The 22,268-nt window shown below is 35.5% G+C and overlaps 1 protein-coding gene and 1 pseudogene across 2 annotated transcripts; both read right to left on the bottom strand.

Annotated features, from left to right (window-relative positions):
* Positions 1-826: 826 nt before the first annotated feature.
* LOC117702145 (olfactory receptor 52A5-like) lies at positions 827-18,660 on the bottom strand. 2 transcript variants are annotated; one of them, XM_076706388.1, is made up of 4 exons: positions 5,238-5,350; positions 4,442-4,554; positions 2,157-2,278; positions 827-2,017 (listed from the first exon to the last, which is right to left on the bottom strand). In XM_076706388.1, exon 4 carries the CDS (start codon positions 1,955-1,957, stop codon positions 1,007-1,009), a length of 951 nt encoding a protein of 316 aa, XP_076562503.1. In that variant the 5' UTR covers positions 1,958-2,017; positions 2,157-2,278; positions 4,442-4,554; positions 5,238-5,350; the 3' UTR covers positions 827-1,006. The 2 variants fall into 2 exon arrangements, with proteins under 2 accessions (XP_076562503.1, XP_034349333.1); XM_034493442.2 differs by lacking the exons at positions 2,157-2,278; positions 4,442-4,554; positions 5,238-5,350 and adding an exon at positions 18,620-18,660.
* Positions 15,504-17,633, bottom strand: LOC117702141 (olfactory receptor 52A5-like; annotated as a pseudogene).
* Positions 18,661-22,268: the final 3,608 nt, after the last annotated feature.

Genomic DNA, 22,268 nt, shown 5'->3' with positions numbered 1-22,268 from the left:
TGTATTCTAAAATTTATGACATAAAGGTGGGTAAGAAATTTCTGATGATGCTGGCAGTAGGCAATTTTTAAATACAGAAGTTCTGCCTCAGTATTCAATTACTCTTCAATGTCTAAATTTTAGTGAAAAACAAGTAAAACTCAAATGAACATTGCAATAATTACATATGAGGGTCTCATTAATATACCTATTATTATTTATATCATTGCTTCAGTTTTCTGAAAGTTTATTTGAGAATATGCTAATTACTTTACTCATTCTTTGCAATTTCTCTATCCATGGTTCTTGGTGTCTTTAATGGGTTTGAATTTCAATAAATATGCTTTTGTGAAAATATTTATATGTTATCACTATATCTTTACTCATAGAAAGTATAATTGATTAGCCATTCCAAAATACAGTTTAGAAGGAAATACCAAAAAATAAAGCATATTCAAAATTATAACTATTTTTTGGGTAAGAAGATTCAGAATAGTGATTCATAGCACTTGCTTAGAAATTTACCTGAGGAAAATGCTAACCTTAAATTTTGTTTTTAAATATGACTGCATGGTGTTAAGATGGAACATACAGCCGGGCAGTGGTGGCGCACGCCTTTAATCCCAGCACTTGGGAGGCAGAGGCAGGTGGATTTCTGAGTTTGAGGCCAGCCTGGTCTACATAGTGAGACCAGGACAGCCAGGACTAAACAGAGAAACACTGTCTCGAAAAAAAAAAAAAAAAAAAAAAAAAAAAAAAAAAAAAAAAAAAAAAAAAAAAAAAAAAAAAAAGACGGAACATACAAGACCATATTCATAGTTTCAAAGCAGAAAAGTGTTTCACACAATTTGAAATTAAAACAAAGATAAACAAAGTTGTTTTATTTAACTCATAGTTAATTAAATATTGAGTATGTGAAATTCACATGCTATCTCACACTTTCCTATTTGTAGAAGACTTAGAGTTTAACTTATTCAAGTTCTAATTAGAAAGCACACAACATTGAAACAGAGGGAGTCACTAATGTTCACAGAGGTTTCTTGGAGAAAAGCATTTTCAGGACCTGGTCACGGATTTGTTTAGTTTTAACACCATAGACAATGGGATTTAGAAAAGGTGGGACTAGCAGGTAAAGATCTGACAGGAGGATATGCACATAGGAGGGTATGTGAGCCCCAAACCTGTGTGTAAAGAAGGAGAAGAAGCCCAGAAGGTAGAATTGTAGGAAGACACAGATGTGAGCAATGCAGGTATTGAAGGCTTTGAATCGAGCCTCCTTCTGAGGCAGCTGGAAGACTGTGATGAAGATTCGCACATAGGAGAAGGCAATGAAGACTATGTCAAACCCTAAGATCGCAAAGGCAACAAGGAGGCCACATATCTTGTTGATTCTGATATCTTGAGCTGCCAATTTCACAATGGCCATGTGTTCACAGTAAGAGTGGGAGATAACAGTAGTTCTGTAGTACTTTAGGCGACATTTGATGAGCAGTATCATTGGGAATGTGAGAATGAGAGACCTGAGTAGGACACCAGCTCCAAGGCAAGTCATGAGTTGTGGAGAGAAGATAGTCGCATGTCTCAGGGGGTTGCAGATGGCCACATAACGATCCAGAGCCATGGCCAGGAGGATGCCTGATTCTGTTGCCTGGAATGAGTGGATGAGTTCCATCTGCAGCAGACAGGCATCAAAGGAAATCTGTGGCATGTGAAACCAGAAGATACCCAACATTTTGGGAAGAATGCATGTGCTAAGGGCAATGTCTGTGACTGCCAAAATGGCCAAGAAAATATACATGGGTATGTGGAGGCTCTTTTCACTTTTGATTATAACTAAAATTAGGGAGTTCCCAATCATAGCAATAATGTACATGACACAGAATGGAATTCCAATCCAGCACTGCACTGACTCCAGGCCAGGGATCCCCACTAGTGTTAGGACAGAAGGCATGAAGACTGAGCCATTGAACTTGATCATGGTGAATCTTTCAGTAGAAATGTGTAGTAGTATTGCTGCTTCAACTTCTCCATACTAATACTAGATGCATTAAATATAAAAGAAATTAATTCATAAGCAAAATAAACTCTATGTCAGTTAGGAGCATCCCATCTTTTCTTCACCCCAAACCATTCTTTTCCCCAAAGGGATTTAAATACCAGTCACATTTTTTCCTTACCTGAATCATCTCTTTAAGTTAAATTCAGTAGATAGTTTGCTTCTGCTCCAAGACCAAAAGCCTTTGATCAAAAATGCCTTTTGCTTGATTCTTGTCCTCTCTGCACTTTTCTGGTTTTGCAACTGGAATTCACAGAATGAAGCTAGTATAAGATTAAATTTACCTGTATCTAGACATGAACAGTTCACCAGAGTGGGAGTTTATTCAGTTTTCTCAGGGCAGGTCTGTCAGGAAGATCTTCTATGTCTCTCGTTCTGTAAATGTTGTGGACCTTTTATAGACTGGTCCTTCTCTGAAAGGATCTAGATCGTATGCAAATTAGTTTTTTAGGCATTCATTTTTTCCCTCAAGTTCAACTGTTTGTTTTATACTTTTGTCCATTCTCTGAAAACCTATCCATTACTTTTTTACTCATCAGTCTTTTCTATTTTGGTCACAGGTGGTTCTTATCTTCCATTCTCTGCATTTGCCCATTATTTATGTTTAACACATCCCTACTTGCAGCCTCTGCTATCCATTCTTGTTTATCAGGAACTACCTCACCTACCTAAGGCTACCATGCATTTCTGTCTAGGTATTTGACTAATTCTGAAGGCTCCAGAAAGAGGAATTTCTAAAATTTTAATATATCCTTTGTATGCTGAGGAAAATATTTCTATAGAGATGACTTTTTTTTTTTTTTTTTGCTTTTACACTATTTGCTGGGAGACAAGTTTCATACTATTTCTCTTCCCCTTATTCTCCTTCTTTACTTTAATCATTCTCATTTAGGACATTATGTCAGACTTAAAGACATGCTTCTGTGCAGGAGGCTTTAGCTTTGCCATGTACCCAGAGGTACATGGGTGTGGGTGTCTTGCCTCATGGTTACTTGAAGCCTGTCTTTATAACTTTTTCAAGAAGGGTTTTCACTCCAGAAGATGTAATGTAATAAATAATTTAGAAAGGACATTTATTTCCTTTCAGCCATTCACAGATTTGTTCCCTGAGATGGTTTTAAGTATTAAATGCTATGAGGATGAATTAAAACAGCAAATCAATAAAAGACACATCAGGTAAATGCGCTCTACTTTCCATTCTGCAAATATGTTAGTTGTTGCTCTTTTTGTTTTTCATATTATAAATACAGTTTGTCTCTGAGGAAAGAAAGGGGGTCCCTTCTCAGCTCACTCAGAAAAGAATAGTCTGAGTCCCTTTCTTTCATCCTTATCTAACTCTCATAAAGACTCTTGTTTCTGAATTTTCTTACACAGATGTTTTTCTTTAAATCACAATATTTTAAACTTTCTTATTGTAGAAGGCAGTGTTAATACACATAAATTGTAATTTTATATAGTACCAATTTTATTAACAGGCATTCTCCATAAAATCCAAATATTCTTTGAAGTATTTGAGGAAAAAAATGAAAGTTTATTTATTCTACTTTTATAAAAATCAATGTTATGTTTGTTGTTTAGAATTGAAATAATACATCTACAATCCATTAAAGATATTTTTAAATATATTATCACTCTGCATAGAGTATGAATATTTTAGATTGCTTTCTTTATTCAGTTTGTGGTATTAGCACCAATTTTCTCTGATATGTGAGGGTGAGGAGAGAGAGGGGCAAGTCACAGTGTTTATCTCTATAGCTATGGTTGGTCTAAAACTTGTTATGCAAATAAGACAGTTCAGGAATTGTATTATCCCTCCTGTCTCTCTCAAGTACTAGCTTACAGGTGGGCCAGTATACAAAGTTACAATATGCTATCAATGGAAATGAAACTTGACAGTTGTTTACTGCACAGAGGATGTTACGAAAAAAAAGTAAAAGTAGATGATAAACAGAGAAACAAGTTAGTGAGAGCTGCTGAATGCTGCAGGAGAAACAGAAAGGTAAGGCAAAGAGATGGTCTCTGGTTAAGAGTGACTGGACAAGATGAAAAAGGGCAATCTAGATAAACACTGTGATTACAAATTACACATATTTAAGAGAAGAAAAAAAAAGTCCTTTTTTGGTTGATATCCATTAATACATCTGAATTTGTATACACAATACAGCAATTTAACTTTTTACTGAAGAAATACACCAAAAAAAAAATGTTTCTTAGAGCTCCTTTTCAAAGTCTGTATTTTCCCAAGGTTATAAGAATTTAAGAATCAAAATTCATACTCCTATGAAGCTTAATCTTCATTCCCTACTACCTCAAGGATCTCTTTTCCCTAGTCTACCTCTCCTATGTTCACCATGTGATATCTACCAATATCAGTAAACCTTTGGATATTTTCTGGTGTAGTCTTACACATTGCAGGATAACTCTCAAGACAAGTGGATATTCTTTATAATGAACTTCAAATTAGCTCCTCCTTATTTCCCACGAACATTTTAAATCCACATTCCCATGATAGACATTTCCTGTAAGACAAAGAGTGAACTGCTTAAAATCTTTAGCGGGACACGACAATCTAAACTGCTGATTATTTTTCAGGCTCTGGAGCTAGTTAATAAATTAAGTTATTCATTTTCAACATAGGTAAAATATGAATAATATATACAAGCACATCGAACAAAGGTCACAAATATACTTAGAAATGATTTTAAAACACATTGCATCAGTAAATAGCAGATACTTGCAGAACTAGTTCCCTTGGTAACCCTGTAACTTCTGACATTTTTTCTCAGATCTAAACATGATAAAACTCTTTTAACCACATAGTTAAGTTTTTCACTCATTTATTTTCACTTTTCTTCATACTGCCAACTCAAAGCCTCTGGTTTGTAAAAATACTGCTTTAATTTTGTTATCTAATACTTTATTAATAGTTTCTGAAAGATTCTAAGCACACAGAATCTTATCACTGAAAATATTTCTAAAGCTGAAACAATCAATGACATTTGATCTATCTCTCATCACAGGGTATCAAATTCACGTTTCCATGATACAACCCTCTACCTCCCACTCACAGAAAAAAAAATCCTAAGCCCATAGACTTATCTATGATCTATCTCTCATCACAGGGTATCAAATTCATGTTTCCATGATACAACCCTCTACCTCCCACTCACAGAAAAAAAAAATCCTAAGCCCATAGACTTACCTGGAGCCATTTAATGAGATGTACACAGAGCTCATGAATAGAATCTTTGTGGTACTTTAGTCAGGGAACTAGTGTTTTATACTATAATGTGTCTCTGTGGAAATGAGTTTCCTAGTCCCTGTAGAATCTGAAGAGTGAAAAGAGAGTACAGCACAGCTGGCAGGTGGCTCTGTGGTGGAGACTTGTGTATTATTTGTGAAGTCACTATGTTTGTAACAGCTTTATCTGTGGTAGCCAGAAGCTGGAAACAACCCAGATGTCTCACAACAGAAGAATGGATATAGAAAATGTGGTTCATTTACACAATAGAGTACTACTCAGCTATTAAGAATGAGGACATCATGAGTTTTGCAGGAAAATGAATGGAACTAGAAAATATAATTCTGAGTGGGGTAACTCAGACCCAAAAGGACATGCATGTTATGTACTCACTAATAAGTGGATATTAGCGAAAATTGTGCAGAATACCTAGGATAAAATCTACCTAATTCAAGAAGGTTAACAAGCAGAAGGGCCCAAGTGAGGATACTTCAATCTCATTTGGGAGGGAGAAAACAATCACTGGAGGCAGAAGGAGGGAGAGACCTGGGTGGGAGAGGGAAGTTGGGGAGAAAAAGGGAACATGATCAGGCATGGGAGAGAAGACAGGAGAGAAACCCTGAGGGCCAGTAGAATGAATGAAAATATGCAACCTTTGTGGGGAGGAGAAGATGAGGGAGCCTCTAGAAAGTACCAGAGACCTGGGAGGTGAGAGACTCTCAGGACTCAAAGGGAGGGACCTTAGATGAAATGCCCTACAGTGGGTAGAAGAAACCTGTAGAGCCCACCTCCAGTAGAAAGACAGGGTATTAAGTTGAGGGAATGGGTTGCCATCCCACAGTGAAAAACTCTGACCCAGAATTGTGCCTGTCTAAAAGAACTTCAGGAACAAAAAAGGAGAAGAGATTGAGGGAAAGGTAGTCCAGTGACAGGCCCAACTTGGGATCCATCTCAAGGGGAGGCTAGGCTCCAAGGCCTGACCCTAATAATGATGCTATGGTATGCTTACAGAGAGGAGCCTAGCATGGCTGTCCTCTGAGAGGCCCAACAAGCAGCTGACTGAGTCAGATACATATACTTATGCCCAACTATTGGACTGAAGTTGGGGACCCTTGTGGTTGAATTAGGGAAAGGCTGGAAGAAGCTGAGGAGGAAGGCAACCCCTTAGGAAGACCAGCAGTCTCAACTAACCCAGACTTCTGAGATCTCTCAGACACTGATAGTGTTTCTCCCTTCTCACCCCCAAATTGACTTAGATATTAAAATTTGGTGCTTTTAAAGGTTAAAAAAAAAGTAAACAGAAAAAAAAGAAAGGAAAGAGCATTGCTGAGTACTTAGGCAATCAATTACCTAAAAGAGGGTCTAGATCAAATTATTTTCTTTATCAAACTCTGCTGTGCCTTTGGAACATAGAAACAAAAGAACCCTAGTTTTTAAGGACAGTGAGAAAACATGGTATCTAGACGCCAAAATCAACTACATCCCCCCCCCCCAAAGTAATAACATAGAAACTCAAATAAAAGCACTTTAATGAATTCCTACTAATTGGTGTCTTCACAACTGATAGAGAAATGAGAGATTTTTAGCTGGAATTTGAGATAAATAAACAGATTTTTCATCATGCCCATGAATAAGAACTCAACTGACTTCCAGTTCCCATAATTAATCCTCTCGATCATTGGTGACATGAAGTGCTCCTGGTGTTTAAGCCAGTTCTCAGCAAGTTCTCATCTAAAGTTTGAACTAGCAATGTGTAGTTTAATAATTTTAATATCACTTTTAATATCAATTTCTCAGAATTTATGCCATAGCCTCTGCTTAATGAATAAAGGGGATATATGTTCAAAAACTTACTTTAGATGTTGAATTCTGGGTAACAACATATAAACCACTGATTATCAGAGGTTGAGTAATTAGACACTGGGAAGATACAGGTCAAAATTTCACTTGAGTGGATACAACAAGTTCAAACTAAATAAAGTTAAACAATATACTGTACACTAAATATCACTAAGAAGCTAGATTTCTAGGACTATTTTCATAAGTACTATATAAATTAGTACATATTTTAAATATCTAAACATCTTCATTTTATATCATGTACTTAAATTTGAACATGAAACACTACATTAATTTTTAATGTTTTATTTGTATCTTTTGGCTGTGTGAAAATGTATGTGAATTTGTTTGTGCATGTGAGTACAGAGACCTCCTAGGCCAGGTGTTCATGTTGGATCACCTGGAATTAGAGATACAATTGGTTGTAAGCCACCCAAAGTGAGCTAGAACCAAATTTGTATCTTTAAGAAGTATAGCACTTACTGCCAGAGGGCCTGTACCAGCTCAGAGGAAAGAGGAAGAGGTATGGGAGAAGAAGGATTGTGGGAGGGAGTGACCAGGAGGGGGCCAATGAGCAAAATATAAAGTAAATAAGTACAAAATAAAATTAAATAGATTTTAAAAAAAGAACAGCACTTACGTTTTACTTACAGCCCTATGCCATAAACTTGATTGTATACATTTTATATAAAATAGATTTACTTATTTATTATATTGTCTTATATAATAAAAATCATAACATATAGTAAATTGTTAGTTATTATATATAATAATAACTTTTTTAAAAGAACTTATATAAGTACTGTATTTATATCATCTCTAACCCTCCCTCTCTCCTTCTAAACTTTCTGTAGTCTCCTCCACAATTTCTCAAATTCATGACTTTCTTTTCTTTAATTATGTGTATGTATCTACATATTTGTGTGTAAATATAACCTGATGAGTCCAATTAGTATTGCTTGCATGTATGTGTTTATGGCTAGCAACGTGATATTAGACAATCAGTTAAGGACCTTGTCCCTAAGGAAAACTGATTCTCCCTCTTACAGGAGTCAAGAATTGTAGTTGGTGAGATCTCCATCAGTGTTTTTAGGTCAACTGATCTTGTCATTGTTCAGGTCTTCTTTAGACAACCATTCTCCATACTGATGAGATTTCATGGATTTAACTTTCTTGTCATATATAAAAGACATAATCTCACAGTAAATAATGTATCTCTCCTCCTTTAAGCTTTCTATCCCCTTGCCTATGATGTTACACAGGCTTTAAGTGTAGGGGTTGTGTTGTAAATGTATTGACTAGGGATGGGTGACCCAAAGTTCTTTCTCTAGAGTTTGAGCAGTGTGGCTTTCTGTCATGGTCTTTCTCTTGCTGAAAAAAAAAAAATGTTTTTCACAAGGGATGAGAACTACTCTTTTCTGTAGGTATGATATGTATTTATCATTCAGAAAGAAATTATGCTGGCATGTAAAAGAGGCAACAGTAGATTCTCCTTTAGGTTCCATGGCTTCTTCAGTCAAAGTAATTAGATAGGATTATGGTACTGGACATGAATTTCCACTTATTATGTGACATTTAATTACAATTAGATAATGTTAGTTACTCCCAAGATATATACTTCATTATTGTACCTTTAGAGAAATCTTACCATGTTGGTCATTGTTGTGGATTGTAGGCATCACAATTGGTAGGATTATTCTTGGTAGCTTGCTGATAGCCTTTCTGATACCATGAGAGTTTGTCCTCACAGAGGACAATTTCAGTTAAGACAGACCTTGATACCTCCAAGGACTGTGTCTAGAGTATATGTGTTGTTTTCAACAATAGAAACATCCCATCAAATTCTGGGAGGAAATCAAAGATCATTGCAATAGCTTATATTATTTTGGGAGCCTTTTGGACACTCACTGCCAACAATTTAAGGGAAGTTTCCCATATCTATAATATGCATAAAAGTCAATTCCAAATGGAGCAAAGACTTCAATGTGGAACACACATGGTAACTACTAGAAGAAACCACGGAGAGGATCATATAAGGTACAGGTACAGAAAAGAACTGTCTTAAATGGATTTCTTCTGTTCAGGAATGAAGATCAACCACTGAAAATGGGGCCTCATTAAGCTCAGAAGATTCTGTACAAAAAAGGAAAGGAAACAATCAATTGAATGAAGGGGAAACTCACAGAGCATAAGAGTGTCTTATCCAGCTCTTTGTCTGATGAATGACTAACATCTACAATATATAAAGAACTCAAAAAGCAAAGCTTCAAGAAACAAACAAGCCAATTTAAAATTGGCCTGTGGATTTAAACTAACAATTCTCAAAAGAAGAAATACAAATGACTAACATGTTTGAAGGCATTCAACATTCTTGGCAATTATGAAAATGCAAACTAAAACTACTTTGAGGTCCTATTTTACCCCAGTGAGATAATTATCCTCAAGAAAATAAATAACACCAAGTGATGGTGACATGACGATACTGTAAAAAGGAATCCCACTTGCTGCTGAAGTGATTGTAAACTGGTGTAACCATTACAGGTACCTGTGTGAAGATTTCTCAAAATGCTTGAAGTAGATCTTTTATGTGAACCAACTATACTATCTTTGACATATGCCCAAAAGACTTGACCTCTTATACCGCACATACATATACAATTATGTTTATTGCTACTCTATTCATAACAGCTAGGAAATGGCAACATTTAAATGTTCTCTAACTGATAACTGGATAATTAATGTGATACATGTACACAATGGAATTCTACTTATCTGTAAGGAAAAATAAAATCATAACACTTGAATGTAAATGAGTGAAACCAGAAAATATAATGAATGAGGCAAATCAGACCCCATCCCCAAATATTGCAAGTTCTCTCTTGTTTGTGAGTCCTTGCTCTAAATATTTATGTGAGTCTATACCATGGAATAACTGTAGAAACTAAGAAACGGAAAGAAGGTGAGGGTGGAACGGCACTCTAGAGACCGGGATAATAGAATTCATGTGCTATGAAAGAGAAATGGGAAGATGGATGGAGAGACTTTAACAGAAGTTGGGAGTGAGCTTAATACAGAAGAAAATAAATACAGCAGGAATAAGTAACACTAAGAATGTTTGAAAAGACCATAAGGAATTATTATTTTATATTTACCTAAAATAGAATATACATACATATGTATATGTATGTGTAAGTCATACATATTTTTCACTTAAATGAATTAATGTCCTTTGATTTGATAATGGACACCATAGACAATTTATGAAAAAAGCACAATAAAGAATTATATTAAATATTTCAGTGAAGCTTACCACCAGGAAAATGGATACCATTTTATGACATCATGATAATAAGTAGAAAGTTGTATGACTGTGAGTTGTCAGTAATGTTTTTATTTGTTAGCTACTTACTAATGATTATTTCTTTTATAATAACTTGGTTTAATAACCTTTCCTGTTTGTGAATTACATCTCTGAATAAAAAATAATGTACATACAGCAGTGGCTGTATTACTTATCTTTTTATATTCACAAGTCAAAGACTAAAGTGCAACTTTCTACACATAGATGAGGTAAGAGGACTATCTAAGTGTATTTTTCTCTGAACTGTCTGGTCTGTTTATTTGTCTAGCCTATCTCATACAGAGAAAATTTTTGCTAAACTACTACTTTCTGTAATTGTCCTTAATTAAATATACCCATTAATGGCTGACTGTCAACAGACTTCCACTATCAAAATTAATCTACAACACATTGTTCTTAATCTTATATTCAGTTTAATTTTATTGCTTATGATCCTTCATATGCAGAGGATGATGAATCCATGGTTTTATAAAGAAAAAGATACATGGTATATACTTTTGCTGCTACATTCAGACAAATGTTTTGCCTTTCAGTTTATTATATTATTAACTAAATTTAGTCTAAGTTGATTTATGTACTTGTTACATTTTTTAATACCTACTACTTTGAATTGAGTTCACCCATGACTAATGGTGGCTTTTACTTTCTATTCATTTTGATTCTTATTAAACAATATCTTCTGTACTACTTATTTATTAACTTTCAAGTATTTCTGAAGGAATTTCTATATAGGCAATTGTTATTTCTTTTAAAATGCTGATTTCTAATGGAGTATTCATTGGCACTGTGTGTGTCAGATATTGGTATATATGATTCTGTAATGCATAATTAATCTAATCTATTCATTCATTAATTTATATTAGAGCATCCAAAATCTTTTCATGCTATCAACATGTTATTTTTATATTTTATCATTATTAAAACATCATAATATATTATATATTTATATATGTTACATATAATATATAAATGCATTATTATAATTAATACAGTTTATAGGTATTAAATTTTATTTTCTTATTTTTCTATTACTAATGTATATGCTTTGCATATATGTGTATGCATTTTCTTTCTTGTTCGAAAAAATTTGTGGATGTGCATACACATATGTGCATTGTGTGTAGAGGTGTGAAATTGATTTCAATAATCATCATCCATTGCCCTTCTACCTTGCTTATAGTAAAGCTTACCTTCTCAATCAAACCAAGAACTCAATGATATTTTTGCTCTCCAGCTTGAATTAGGGATTTTCCACACCTTTCTTTCAAGGCTAAAACTATAGACCGAATACTGTGCCAATAGAGCATGGAAACAGAATGTCTTGGAACAACCCCAAATCCTCATGTTTGTGCAGCAAACCTTAACATCTGATCCATCCCTCTAACACCAATACATTTTATTTTTATAACATGTTTGGGTTTTTACAGCTTTCAAAAATTCTTTGTTTAATTCAAGTCTACATCTTTCTATTAAATAATATTGTCTCATACATGTCTCTCTCTCTCTCTGTGTGTGTATATGTATGTATACATAAGAGAGAGACAGAAAGATAAAGAGAAATTCTTCAGCTCATTATTCATTTGAAGATTTATTTATCCAAAATGTGAAATCCAGATGATTTCCTCATCTACAATATTTTCTCTGTGTGCTTAATATTTTGTATTTATTCTTTACTGAAGAAAATTTAAACATGATGTCTGAAGATACATTATACAAGAAAAATTGAAAATGTAGACAAAGAAAAGGAAATGGTGTGAAGACAGACCCAGATTCCCTGCTCATAGTCAAGAGCCCAATTTAACATTACAAACTCCATTTTGCTTTCAGACTCCATTTTATGATTAACTTGACCTCTGAATGAACTCAACTACTGGAAAAATACCAACTTACCAAATACCAATACCAAATAAATACCAATACCAAATACCAAATACCAAACACCAAACACCAAACACCAAACACCAAACACCAAACACCAAACACCAAACACCAAACACCAAACACCAAATACCAGATACCAAATACCAGCCATGTCACCCTGGTAACAATCATAATTCCCCTGATCAAATACCCACTCTACTCCTAGCAACAACCAATCAGTTCTTAGAGAGAAAGTACCTAATGTCTAAAGTAGCTAGCAACCATTGTTCACACCAAGCTGAAATCATTACTAGCCAGTGTAATGATTTCATTACATTGTATCTACAATGTAGAAGTATACCAAGCAAATGTCAACCAATCATGTAACTGCCAAATTGACAAGTACCTCATCCTGCTACCATAGAAAGGCAAGGCTGTTACCAGATCAGCACCATCCACACCTTCCACTGTGCAAGAGAGGTTGTAGGTTCTGAGCTTGAGCTTGAGTAAAAACAGTTTACTTTTGCATACAAGTTGGACTCCTGCTGTCTCTGGTGGTCTATGGGGACCCAGTGATCTGGGAATAACCCATAGTCAATTGTATTAAATTCATGTTGGGCCTCAGGAATGGAGAATACTTTTCGTTTTACATTTTCTTTATTTCTGAGAATTTCAGGCGTGTATTCAACGAACTCCTTCGAACTCACTTCCTCCAACTTCCCTAATTCTCCATTTTCCCCTGAAAAGTTCCACTCCTAAATTTATGCTCCCACTTTTGATAATCCATTAAGTTCAGATAATGTTCATAGTGTATGAGTATAGGTGTGGGTGTGGGGTGACCCCGCTGGCTCATGAGAAACCTACCAGTGGCCAAATCCTCAAGAATAATGATTGCTCCCCAACCCCCATCAAACTGGGAGCTGGAGACCATCTGCCATATCTATGCTGGAATTTTGGCTGAATTATTTTTTGACAGGTCTTTTGTAAGAAACTATGGCTGCTGTGAGTTCTTGAGTGTAAGGATATAGCCATGTGATGTCGAGATGGAAACATTTCATAGCACACCTCACCATCCTCCAGCTCTTATATTCCTTCTTCATTCTCTGTCCTATTCTACCCTGAGTTGTGATGCGTGGATGTTGTGGAGGTGATATAGATGATATCTGGTTTAGGTTTGACATCCATTTAGTCTCCCATTCTCATTACTTTTCCCAAATATTCATCTTCCAACCAATTGCTGCCCAGTGCTTAAAAATGCTCCACCTTAGACTGAAAATAGCCTAGGTCTGTGAGTCAAAATCCAAATATTTAGAAGACACTTTGATTCGATGACCAATTAGCAACATAATAGCAGGTTCTATGGGCCAATGCCCTCTCCAGTCATGAGCATTGATTAAAGTACCAACATAAAATTCTCTCCCATAGGGAGGTCCCAGAGCCAATCAGACAGCCATTATTTACACTAGAAGAGTCATGTAACTACTAAACCAATGGGTATATTTTACTAGCAGGTAGGTACTACAACATTTAGGTTTGGTGTTGAATAAAACAATCTATGCAGGAAATTTCAATTCAAAGTTACTTTTAAAATTGTATTTGGACACTTGTGTAGTTAGAATATTTGTTTCAAAACAAAACCAAACACAAACAAAAAAAACAAAACAAACAAAAAACCACAAGGCATCTCCAAGAGTGATTTTTCTAAATATAAACCAGAAAGAAGGCCTTAGCTTCCCAGGGTATGCAGGCATTGTGGCAAGAATTGCCATTGGACCAATGAGTGTAGGTCAAAAAGATAATTCAAGGTTATCTCTCACTGTTGGGAAACAGCCTTGGTGGCCTGGCTCAGACCTCTCAGCAAAAATTTATGAGTCATTTCAGCCAAGGTGTAACATGCAGACCTAAAAACCTCAACACTCAGCAAGAGAGAAACACTAGGTTATAGAAAAAAACTATAGAATTAAATCAGAATGGAAGCCCACAAAATTTTATGTTGGAGACAAGGATTTGTTTATATTTCCACAGAAAATGAAAAATTGTGGATACCATCAAAACAGAAAAAGATTAGAATTGGACAGGAGAGGTCTGAAAACCTGGCCACTGATCCAAAAAGCACTTATTTCATGAAAAAAAAAAAGTCTCTGTTTATAATTTCTCACTACATGCAACACAATGGCTTAAAACAGAAGGAGGGAAATGTAGTGACGATTTTGGAATTTTGGTTTCTTTTTTAAAAAACACAGAAATATTATAAGACTATATTTTCATTTTAATCGCAGGTGTGGGATATTGGTTTGCTTCAGATTGTCTACAGCAGCTGACTATGATTTGCCTGGTGCTCTAGCAGGGGTGTGGCAGTTTCTGCCATTGTGTGATGTTTGAAATTCTGGGGGACTTTTTAGAGGGTATATAAATGCTAGGAATCCAGGAGTGGGGTGGGTTGTGGATTGTTGTTTGTTTGCTGTTGTTTGATCTTAGTTGCAGTTTGTTAGGTAGTCATGCTCAAAGAATAAACAGAAGAAATTAGATATCCTGATGGCAAAATCAAACTTGCACCAAGGAACTCATTACCCCTAATTAGTACTTTAATGATAACTTCACTCTTCCTTTCTATCCTTTTTTGCTCCTATCTACTGTGAGAAGGATAAATTGTGTAAATGGAATGAAAAAAGAGAAGAAAGAAAAAACACACAAAATAGCCAAAGTCCAGCTACGTATTAGCTTAGTCATTAAGGGTTTTCCACAAGTCTTTTATCATACATTCTTTTTTCTTGATATTTTATTTATTTACATTTCAGATGTTATCTCCTTTCCCCAGTGACCCCAAACCCCCTATCCAGTTCCCCCCTGCTTCTATGAGAGTGTGCCCCCACTCACCCATTTTCATACATGTCTTAGTTCTCAATCAATACATTTTCTGCTCTTTACCCATTTCCCACATCCATACCAGTTTACTCTCTTCGTCCTAAATATACTCTTACCACTTTTATTTAAAAGGTATTCTATTATTAAATACATTTATTTTAATAACATTTTATTTATTTTGAGAAATTTATACAATACATTTTTGAATCATATATTGACTTTTCACTTCAAACAACTGCTTGCTCCAGTTGTTCCCTTATCCTCCAATTGTTTTATTTTATTAGATTGTGATGATAGCAGCCTTCCAGCTGGCTTTTTGTATATATTTTCTCTGAATTGGCCTTCTTCTCCACCCTGGTCTCCTATTATCTTTTCAAGTCTGCAATTTTCTTTTACCTTAAAAGTAATGAAGTAAAGTCATCTCTGTATGGATTATTTCAGTGTTTAATTATCTTTTGATTTGCTAGTTCTCAATGAAATACTTTTGACTAATACCAGGAAACAAATTTCATGTGTTCTAAACAGTGTCTAAGCAACCCTATGCTTCTTAGACAGATGAGCTGTTAGCACACAGTCCTCAGATGCTGTCATTAAGGCAATTTTAAAATACTACCTCGATATCTGACTGCTCTTTTTCTAAACTTTACTTAAAAATTAAAACTAAAATTTCATTAAAATTTACTAATGTTTGTGGCTCTAAGAATATTCTTTACATGAGTCTACTTTGTGTCTGCTTTTATGAAAGTTTCTTTAAGGACATGCTAATTAAATATCTTTCTTCCCATGAATCCTATACAAATAGTATGGTATCTTATATAGTTTAGGGATATAAATGAGTAAATTTGTATGCATGATAGGTTGTGCATTATCTTAGCATTGATAAACATTCACATAAAGCACATAAAAAGATAAATGAGCCTAAATCTATCACACTATAGATTGACAACACCATTAGGAAATGGAACAAAGCCCAAACTTCAGGTGCTTGGTGGACAGGAAATTCAAGGGTATTGATGTAAAAAAATGTTTTCGTGGTTTGCATGAAGCAAATGCAGCTGATTGCAGTTTACTCTTAGAGAATCCACCTGTTCCAAGAATAGGTCAATTTAAATTGACAGACTCAAACTTGAAAAAAGACCATGAATTTGAAAGTGAGCAAGAAGGGAAATATCAGGGGGACCAGAGTGAAGAAAGGAAGGGGGGAATGATGTAATTACATTATCATCTCAAAATACAAAACAAATAATAAATTTCAATCACAAAGTCAGTAAATTATTCCACTGTATGTGATATTAACAGATTTATAATATTTAACATGGACCTCTATAAATTATGAATATCTGGAATTCATATACTGCAGTATATATTTATATTTAAGGAGAAAGATAAATAGTTCAACTCAATAAAGTTGTTCATTAGAAACCACACAAGTTTTCAATAGAGGGAGTCACTAATGTTTCTTGGAGAAAAGCATTTTCAGAACTTGGTCACGGATTTGTTTAGTTTTAACACCATAGACAATGGGATTTAGAAAAGGTGGGACTAGCAGGTAAAGATCTGACAGGAGGATATGCACATAGGGGGGTATGTGAGCCCAAACCTGTGTGTGAAAAAAAGAAGAAGGCTAGAAGGTAGAACTGTAGGAAGACACAGATGTGAGCAATGCAGGTATTGAAGGCTTTGAATCGAGCCTCCTTCTGGGGCAGCTGGAAGACTGTGATGAAGATTCGCACATAAGAGAAGGCAATGAAGACTATGTCAAACCCTAAGATCGCAAAGGCAACAAGGAGGCCACATATCTTGTTGATTCTGATATCTTGAGCTGCCAATTTCACAATGGCCATGTGTTCACAGTAAGAGTGGGAGATAACAGTAGTTCTATAGTACTTTAGGCGACATTTGATGAGCAGTATGGATGGAGATACAAGAACGAAAGCCCTGATTAATGCACCAGTTCCAAGGCAAGTTGTGAGTTGTGGAGAGAAGATAGTCGCATGTCTCAGGGGGTTGCAGATGGCCACATAACGATCCAGAGCCATGGCCAGGAGGATGCCTGATTCTGTTGCCTGGAATGAGTGGATGAGTTCCATCTGCAGCAGGCAGGCATCAAAGGAAATCTGTGGCATGTGAAACCAGAAGATACCCAACATTTTGGAAGAATGCATGTGCTAAGGGCAATGTCTGTGACTGCCAAAATGGCCAAGAAAATATACATGGGTATGTGGAGGCTCTTTTCACTTTTGATTATAACTAAAATTAGGGAGTTCCCAATCATAGCAATGATGTACATGACACAGAATGGAATTCCAATCCAGCACTGCACTGACTCCAGGCCAGGGATCCCCACTAGTGTTAGGACAGAAGGCATGAAGACTGAGCCATTGAACTTGATCATGGTGAATCTTTCAGTAGAAATGTGTAGTAGTATTGCTGCTTCAACTTCCCATACTAAGACTAGATGCATTAAATATAAGAGAAATTAATTCATTAGCAAAATAAAATAAAAGTAAGTAGTATACTTTTATTATCTCTTTATTATACTTTTTGTTATCTCAGCTCCTCCTAATTTTGACTTCCTTTCCAACAGGATTTAAACATTTTAGCCAGTACATTCAAATTTGTCATCATTCTAATCACTTTGAATTAGTGAAGGCAAATTGCTTTGTGGCTTTTTTCACCCCAGAAACCCTATCCCCCCAAATTCTTTTTTTTTTTGCTTATTATCTCTTTTCTGTGCATCATAATGTATGTCCAAGTGCAACTCATAGGATGAAGATATTATATGATCTCACACATACCTATTCTAGACGCAGACAATATGCCAGAGTGGAACAATTCTCAGTCTTCTCAAAAGAAGGCTAGAGTATTTTTGTTTTTGTTTTTGTTTTTGTTTTTGTTTTTCTGGAACACCTTTTGGTCTATACCTCAACTACTGGCATCTCAGGTATTCTCTTTATAAAAAGCCCATCTAGAGTTACACTCAAATTCATATTTTAAAATTTGGCATTTTCCTAAACTCAATCATTTATTTTACACATTCTGCCAGTCTTGTGGGAACTTTTAACAATGAACAGTTACCCAAGTTCAAGGAAGAACAAACACATTTACATGACATAAGAAAAAATATGTAATAGTCTTGACTATTATACTTCTATTATATATAAATTTTCTAAATTCTTTAAATCCCTCAAACAGAAAAAAATTTGGAAAAACTTACCATGTTAAACTCAAGGGTAGATTTAGACATTTCTATAGAATGAACTACAATTTATCAATGAATAGGAATACAGTTATAATTGTTGCTAACACTGAGCAAATGAGATGAATACTGAAGACAGGTAAGTCAATAAGCTATTTAGCTTGCTTTATTCCTTCTACTTTCCTACCACGGTACAGAACCTTAAGCTCCTAGGCTTACCTGAAACCATATGATGAGACACACAACACTCATAGTATAGGATCTTTGTGATAGTTCAATAAGAGAAGGATGGTGGCTTTATATGATAGTGTGTCTCTGTGGAAATGAGATTTTCTAGTCCCTAGTGCATCTAAGGTCACTGTACAACAAAGTGAGAAAAGAAGCAGAGAAAGGCTCCAGGTGGCCAGTGGAGGAGAGTTGCCTATCATTTGTGAAACCATGGGTTTATTTTCCAACAATGAAAAACAAAACCAGAAAATGTTTGATAAATTATGTAATTAATTAACTAACAGGTGCTGATTATCAGATTATTTGTCTTTCTTCAACTTCTCTATTTGTTTGGATCACAGAACTAAAATCACCCTCAGTTTGAAAGCTAATGACAAGACAAGGTCCCTTGACGACATCATCAAGAACAGGCACTGATTTTCAAATAACAACTTGAACATGAAAGTAAAATCTCCTTGAGTATGTCACACTTCTTTGACTTTCAAATGTACCAAGTTATCTTTAGAAATGTTGAACAGTTTTCTGAGAGATGGGATACTTATGTCCCTTATGGAAGTCTCTCACCTGCCTGAATTACAAAGGATTAAATTATATGTTCACCTGTCCCAAAGCCAGCAGAATTTCTGCTTATTCTTGCTAAATGGGTTGTGGAGGAAGGTTTGCAAGTAAAGGTTGTCAACATTGTAGGGGGAGATACAAGAAAAAGCTTGAGGACAAATTAGCCAGTATCAACTACATTGAGAAACATGACACTTTTAAAAGAAACTCTGGTGCAATCGATAGCAATTTCTTTTCAGATCCAGAAATGGGGTTGAGATAGTAAGTATACTTGAGAATTTCTATCAGCTTTCAGAACCTGGAAGTCTTCCATTTAAAAATAGATGACTTGAAGTCCTTCTGTATTTAATATGAATTTCATTGTGCTGTTCAAATTTTTAACTGCTATTAGGCACTTTTATCAGACTTTCATAACATTTATCATGTCAATAAACTCAGAACAAATGTCATGACTGGTATTTGCTTAACAGTAATGATGGTGTGAGCATTCAAAAAAGACGTTAAAAGTAGAACTTTCAAAACCAAGAATAAAATATTGATTACTAGAGGCTGGGTGGACAGAGACATTGGGAAGATACATGTCAAAAGACATAAATTTTCATTTGGCAGGTCCAATAAGTCAAGATGATTAAAGACAAGAATAGCATGTTGCAATTTTACTTTTGTTGTTGTTGTGATTTTAAATTGCTAAAAAAAAAGATTTGTGAGGTATTTTTATAAATAATATACACATGTTCAATGTATGCGTATTTTAAATCTAACTGCACAAATAGATAACAAAATTGTATACTTTAAAATGTGTTTCACTTCTTGCTTAGGCTGCGAGGCTAAGCACTGCAAAGGAATATAAATAAAATTTTAAATATGTTTCTGGGTTCCCTGAGGACAAGCCTGACTGCATAGGGGTTGATGTCAAAAGTATCCCCTCTCCAGGAAAAAGACATTGGGCGACGGGTATGGCCCTCATGCCTCACTGGACAACAGGAGAATCGGAGCCATTACAAGGTCCCCTTTAATTACTGGAGGTCAGGCCTCTATCCCCGCCTTGGCAAGATTAGAATCACCATAGCCCTTCTATACTTGGAGAAGGGAGGAGATGTCAGGGGCAGCCCTGCTTATACACTGAAGGCCTAAAATCAGCCATAAGCCTAAAATCAGCAATAGGCCTGACATACATGCCTGCTAACACAAAGTCTTGGGTCTCTGTGGAAAAACACTGAAACAGATGGCTATAAGCTATTGTAAACAGGCAGCTTTTGTGGAAATTTACCAGCCTGAGTAGTCATAGACTTTATAAATAGACAACCTTGGCGGATAGTACCAACTTAGATAAGGACAAGTGAATTATAGGCAGAGTCATAGTGACCTGAACCTTTACCCAGCTGATACCCTGTTCTGAAAGATATCTGTACTCCCCCCTGAACACCTATGCTCCTGTGTCATCCTCTTCCTCACATCCTGCATTTTTGTATTTATAACCCCTGTGTTTAAAAGTAAAAATTATGATTTGATAATAATAAATAAATAATAAATAAATAAATAAATGTGTTTCACATACTTTGTGTTAAAAAAGGATTGAAAAATTTGGTTTCAAGAGATAAAATGAATAAGATTCCCCATTTCTGCTTATGTAGAAAGTACACTACTGACCGTCAGCTCTTTAGTTCTGCTTTAGAGAACATAACAGTGAGAGTCCAGCAAATTTCATTGTCTCACCATGTCTTGTCTTCTTCAAATGAACTCTTTACACTAACAGAATCTTTTACCATATGACATGTGCCCCTCCAATAAAACTATATCAGTTGAGAAACACTGGATGGTTTGAGTAAGAACAGCCTCCATAGATTCCTCTATAAAAATGCTTATTAGTCATCAAGGAGTGGTACTATTTGAGAAGCATTAGAACAATTAGGAATTGTGACTTTGTTGGAGAAAGTTTGTCAAGGAGGAGTGAGTGGGCTTTGAGGTTTCAAAAGCCCACAGCAGGCCCAGACTTTGCATGGTTCTGTGGGTCAGGATGTAGCTCTCATCTATCTGTGTCAGCACCACACGTGTTGCTATGCTTCCACTGTACCTCCCATCATGATGACCATGGAGTAGCCCTCTGAAACTGCAAGTGAGTGAGTGCCTTATATAGTTTTTAGAATTTTCTGAATTGACTAAATAAAAAAAAAGGAATCATAGAAAAGTATGACTTAGCCAGAGTCATGCCTATAACATTCTGTTTTATTTCTGTTTTAAAAGGACTATCATTTAGCCATGAAAATAAATACAACTCTCATTTATCCTAATATATAAGTGGCTTCTGCAGGCAGTACCTCCTAGCCAAGAATTATTTCAGAAACCTTGTTGTGTTGGTTCATAATGACCTGGGGAATATTTCAAAAGGATACTTCATTCCCACAAGCCTTTGCCTAGTCCCAGCACAGAAGCTGAGTGTGAGGAGAAAGAGAGGAGGAGGAGGAGGAGGAGGAGAGGGGAGGGGGATGGGAAAAGGAAGTGAAAGAGGAAGGGGAAAGAAGAGTACAAATATGGACTGAAGGATTCCCAGATATTTAGGAAAGAATATGAAAACTAGAACATTTTATTTTACTCTTCATTAATCTTTCCCAGTACCTAAATACAAAAGAGTTAGTACTGATACACATGATGTTTTATAAGATGCACAACTTTCCTTTATTAAATCTAATGCTTTATAAATGTAGACACTTCCTTCTATTGACAAAGTATTTGTCTCTTTTTCAAAAACAAAAAAATAAAAATCCTGTATCCATAATTACTCATTTCTCTCATATTAGCCTTTGTTTTGCTCCTGTCTTATACTTCACAACTTTATTTTATTGATCCCCTTTCACAAGCTCAGTAACATTTCCAGAGAGTTCAGTTGTACAGACATGTCTAATTTCTGCCATGTAGAACTCTAAGCAAATTGCTGCACTTGGACTGAATCAATTCTCTCTCTCTCTCTCTCTCTCTCTCTCTCTCTCTCTCTCTCTCTCTCTCTCTCTGTGTGTGTGTGTGTGTGTGTGTGTGTCTGTGTCTCTCTGTGTGTCTCTCTCTGTCTCTGTCTCTGTCTCTCTCT

This window comes from Arvicanthis niloticus, unplaced genomic scaffold, assembly GCF_011762505.2.
Source record: "Arvicanthis niloticus isolate mArvNil1 unplaced genomic scaffold, mArvNil1.pat.X pat_scaffold_508_arrow_ctg1, whole genome shotgun sequence".
NCBI lineage: Eukaryota > Metazoa > Chordata > Mammalia > Rodentia > Muridae > Arvicanthis > Arvicanthis niloticus.
Note: the sequence above shows the minus strand (reverse complement) of the source record. Positions and strands in the feature narration are given on the sequence as shown.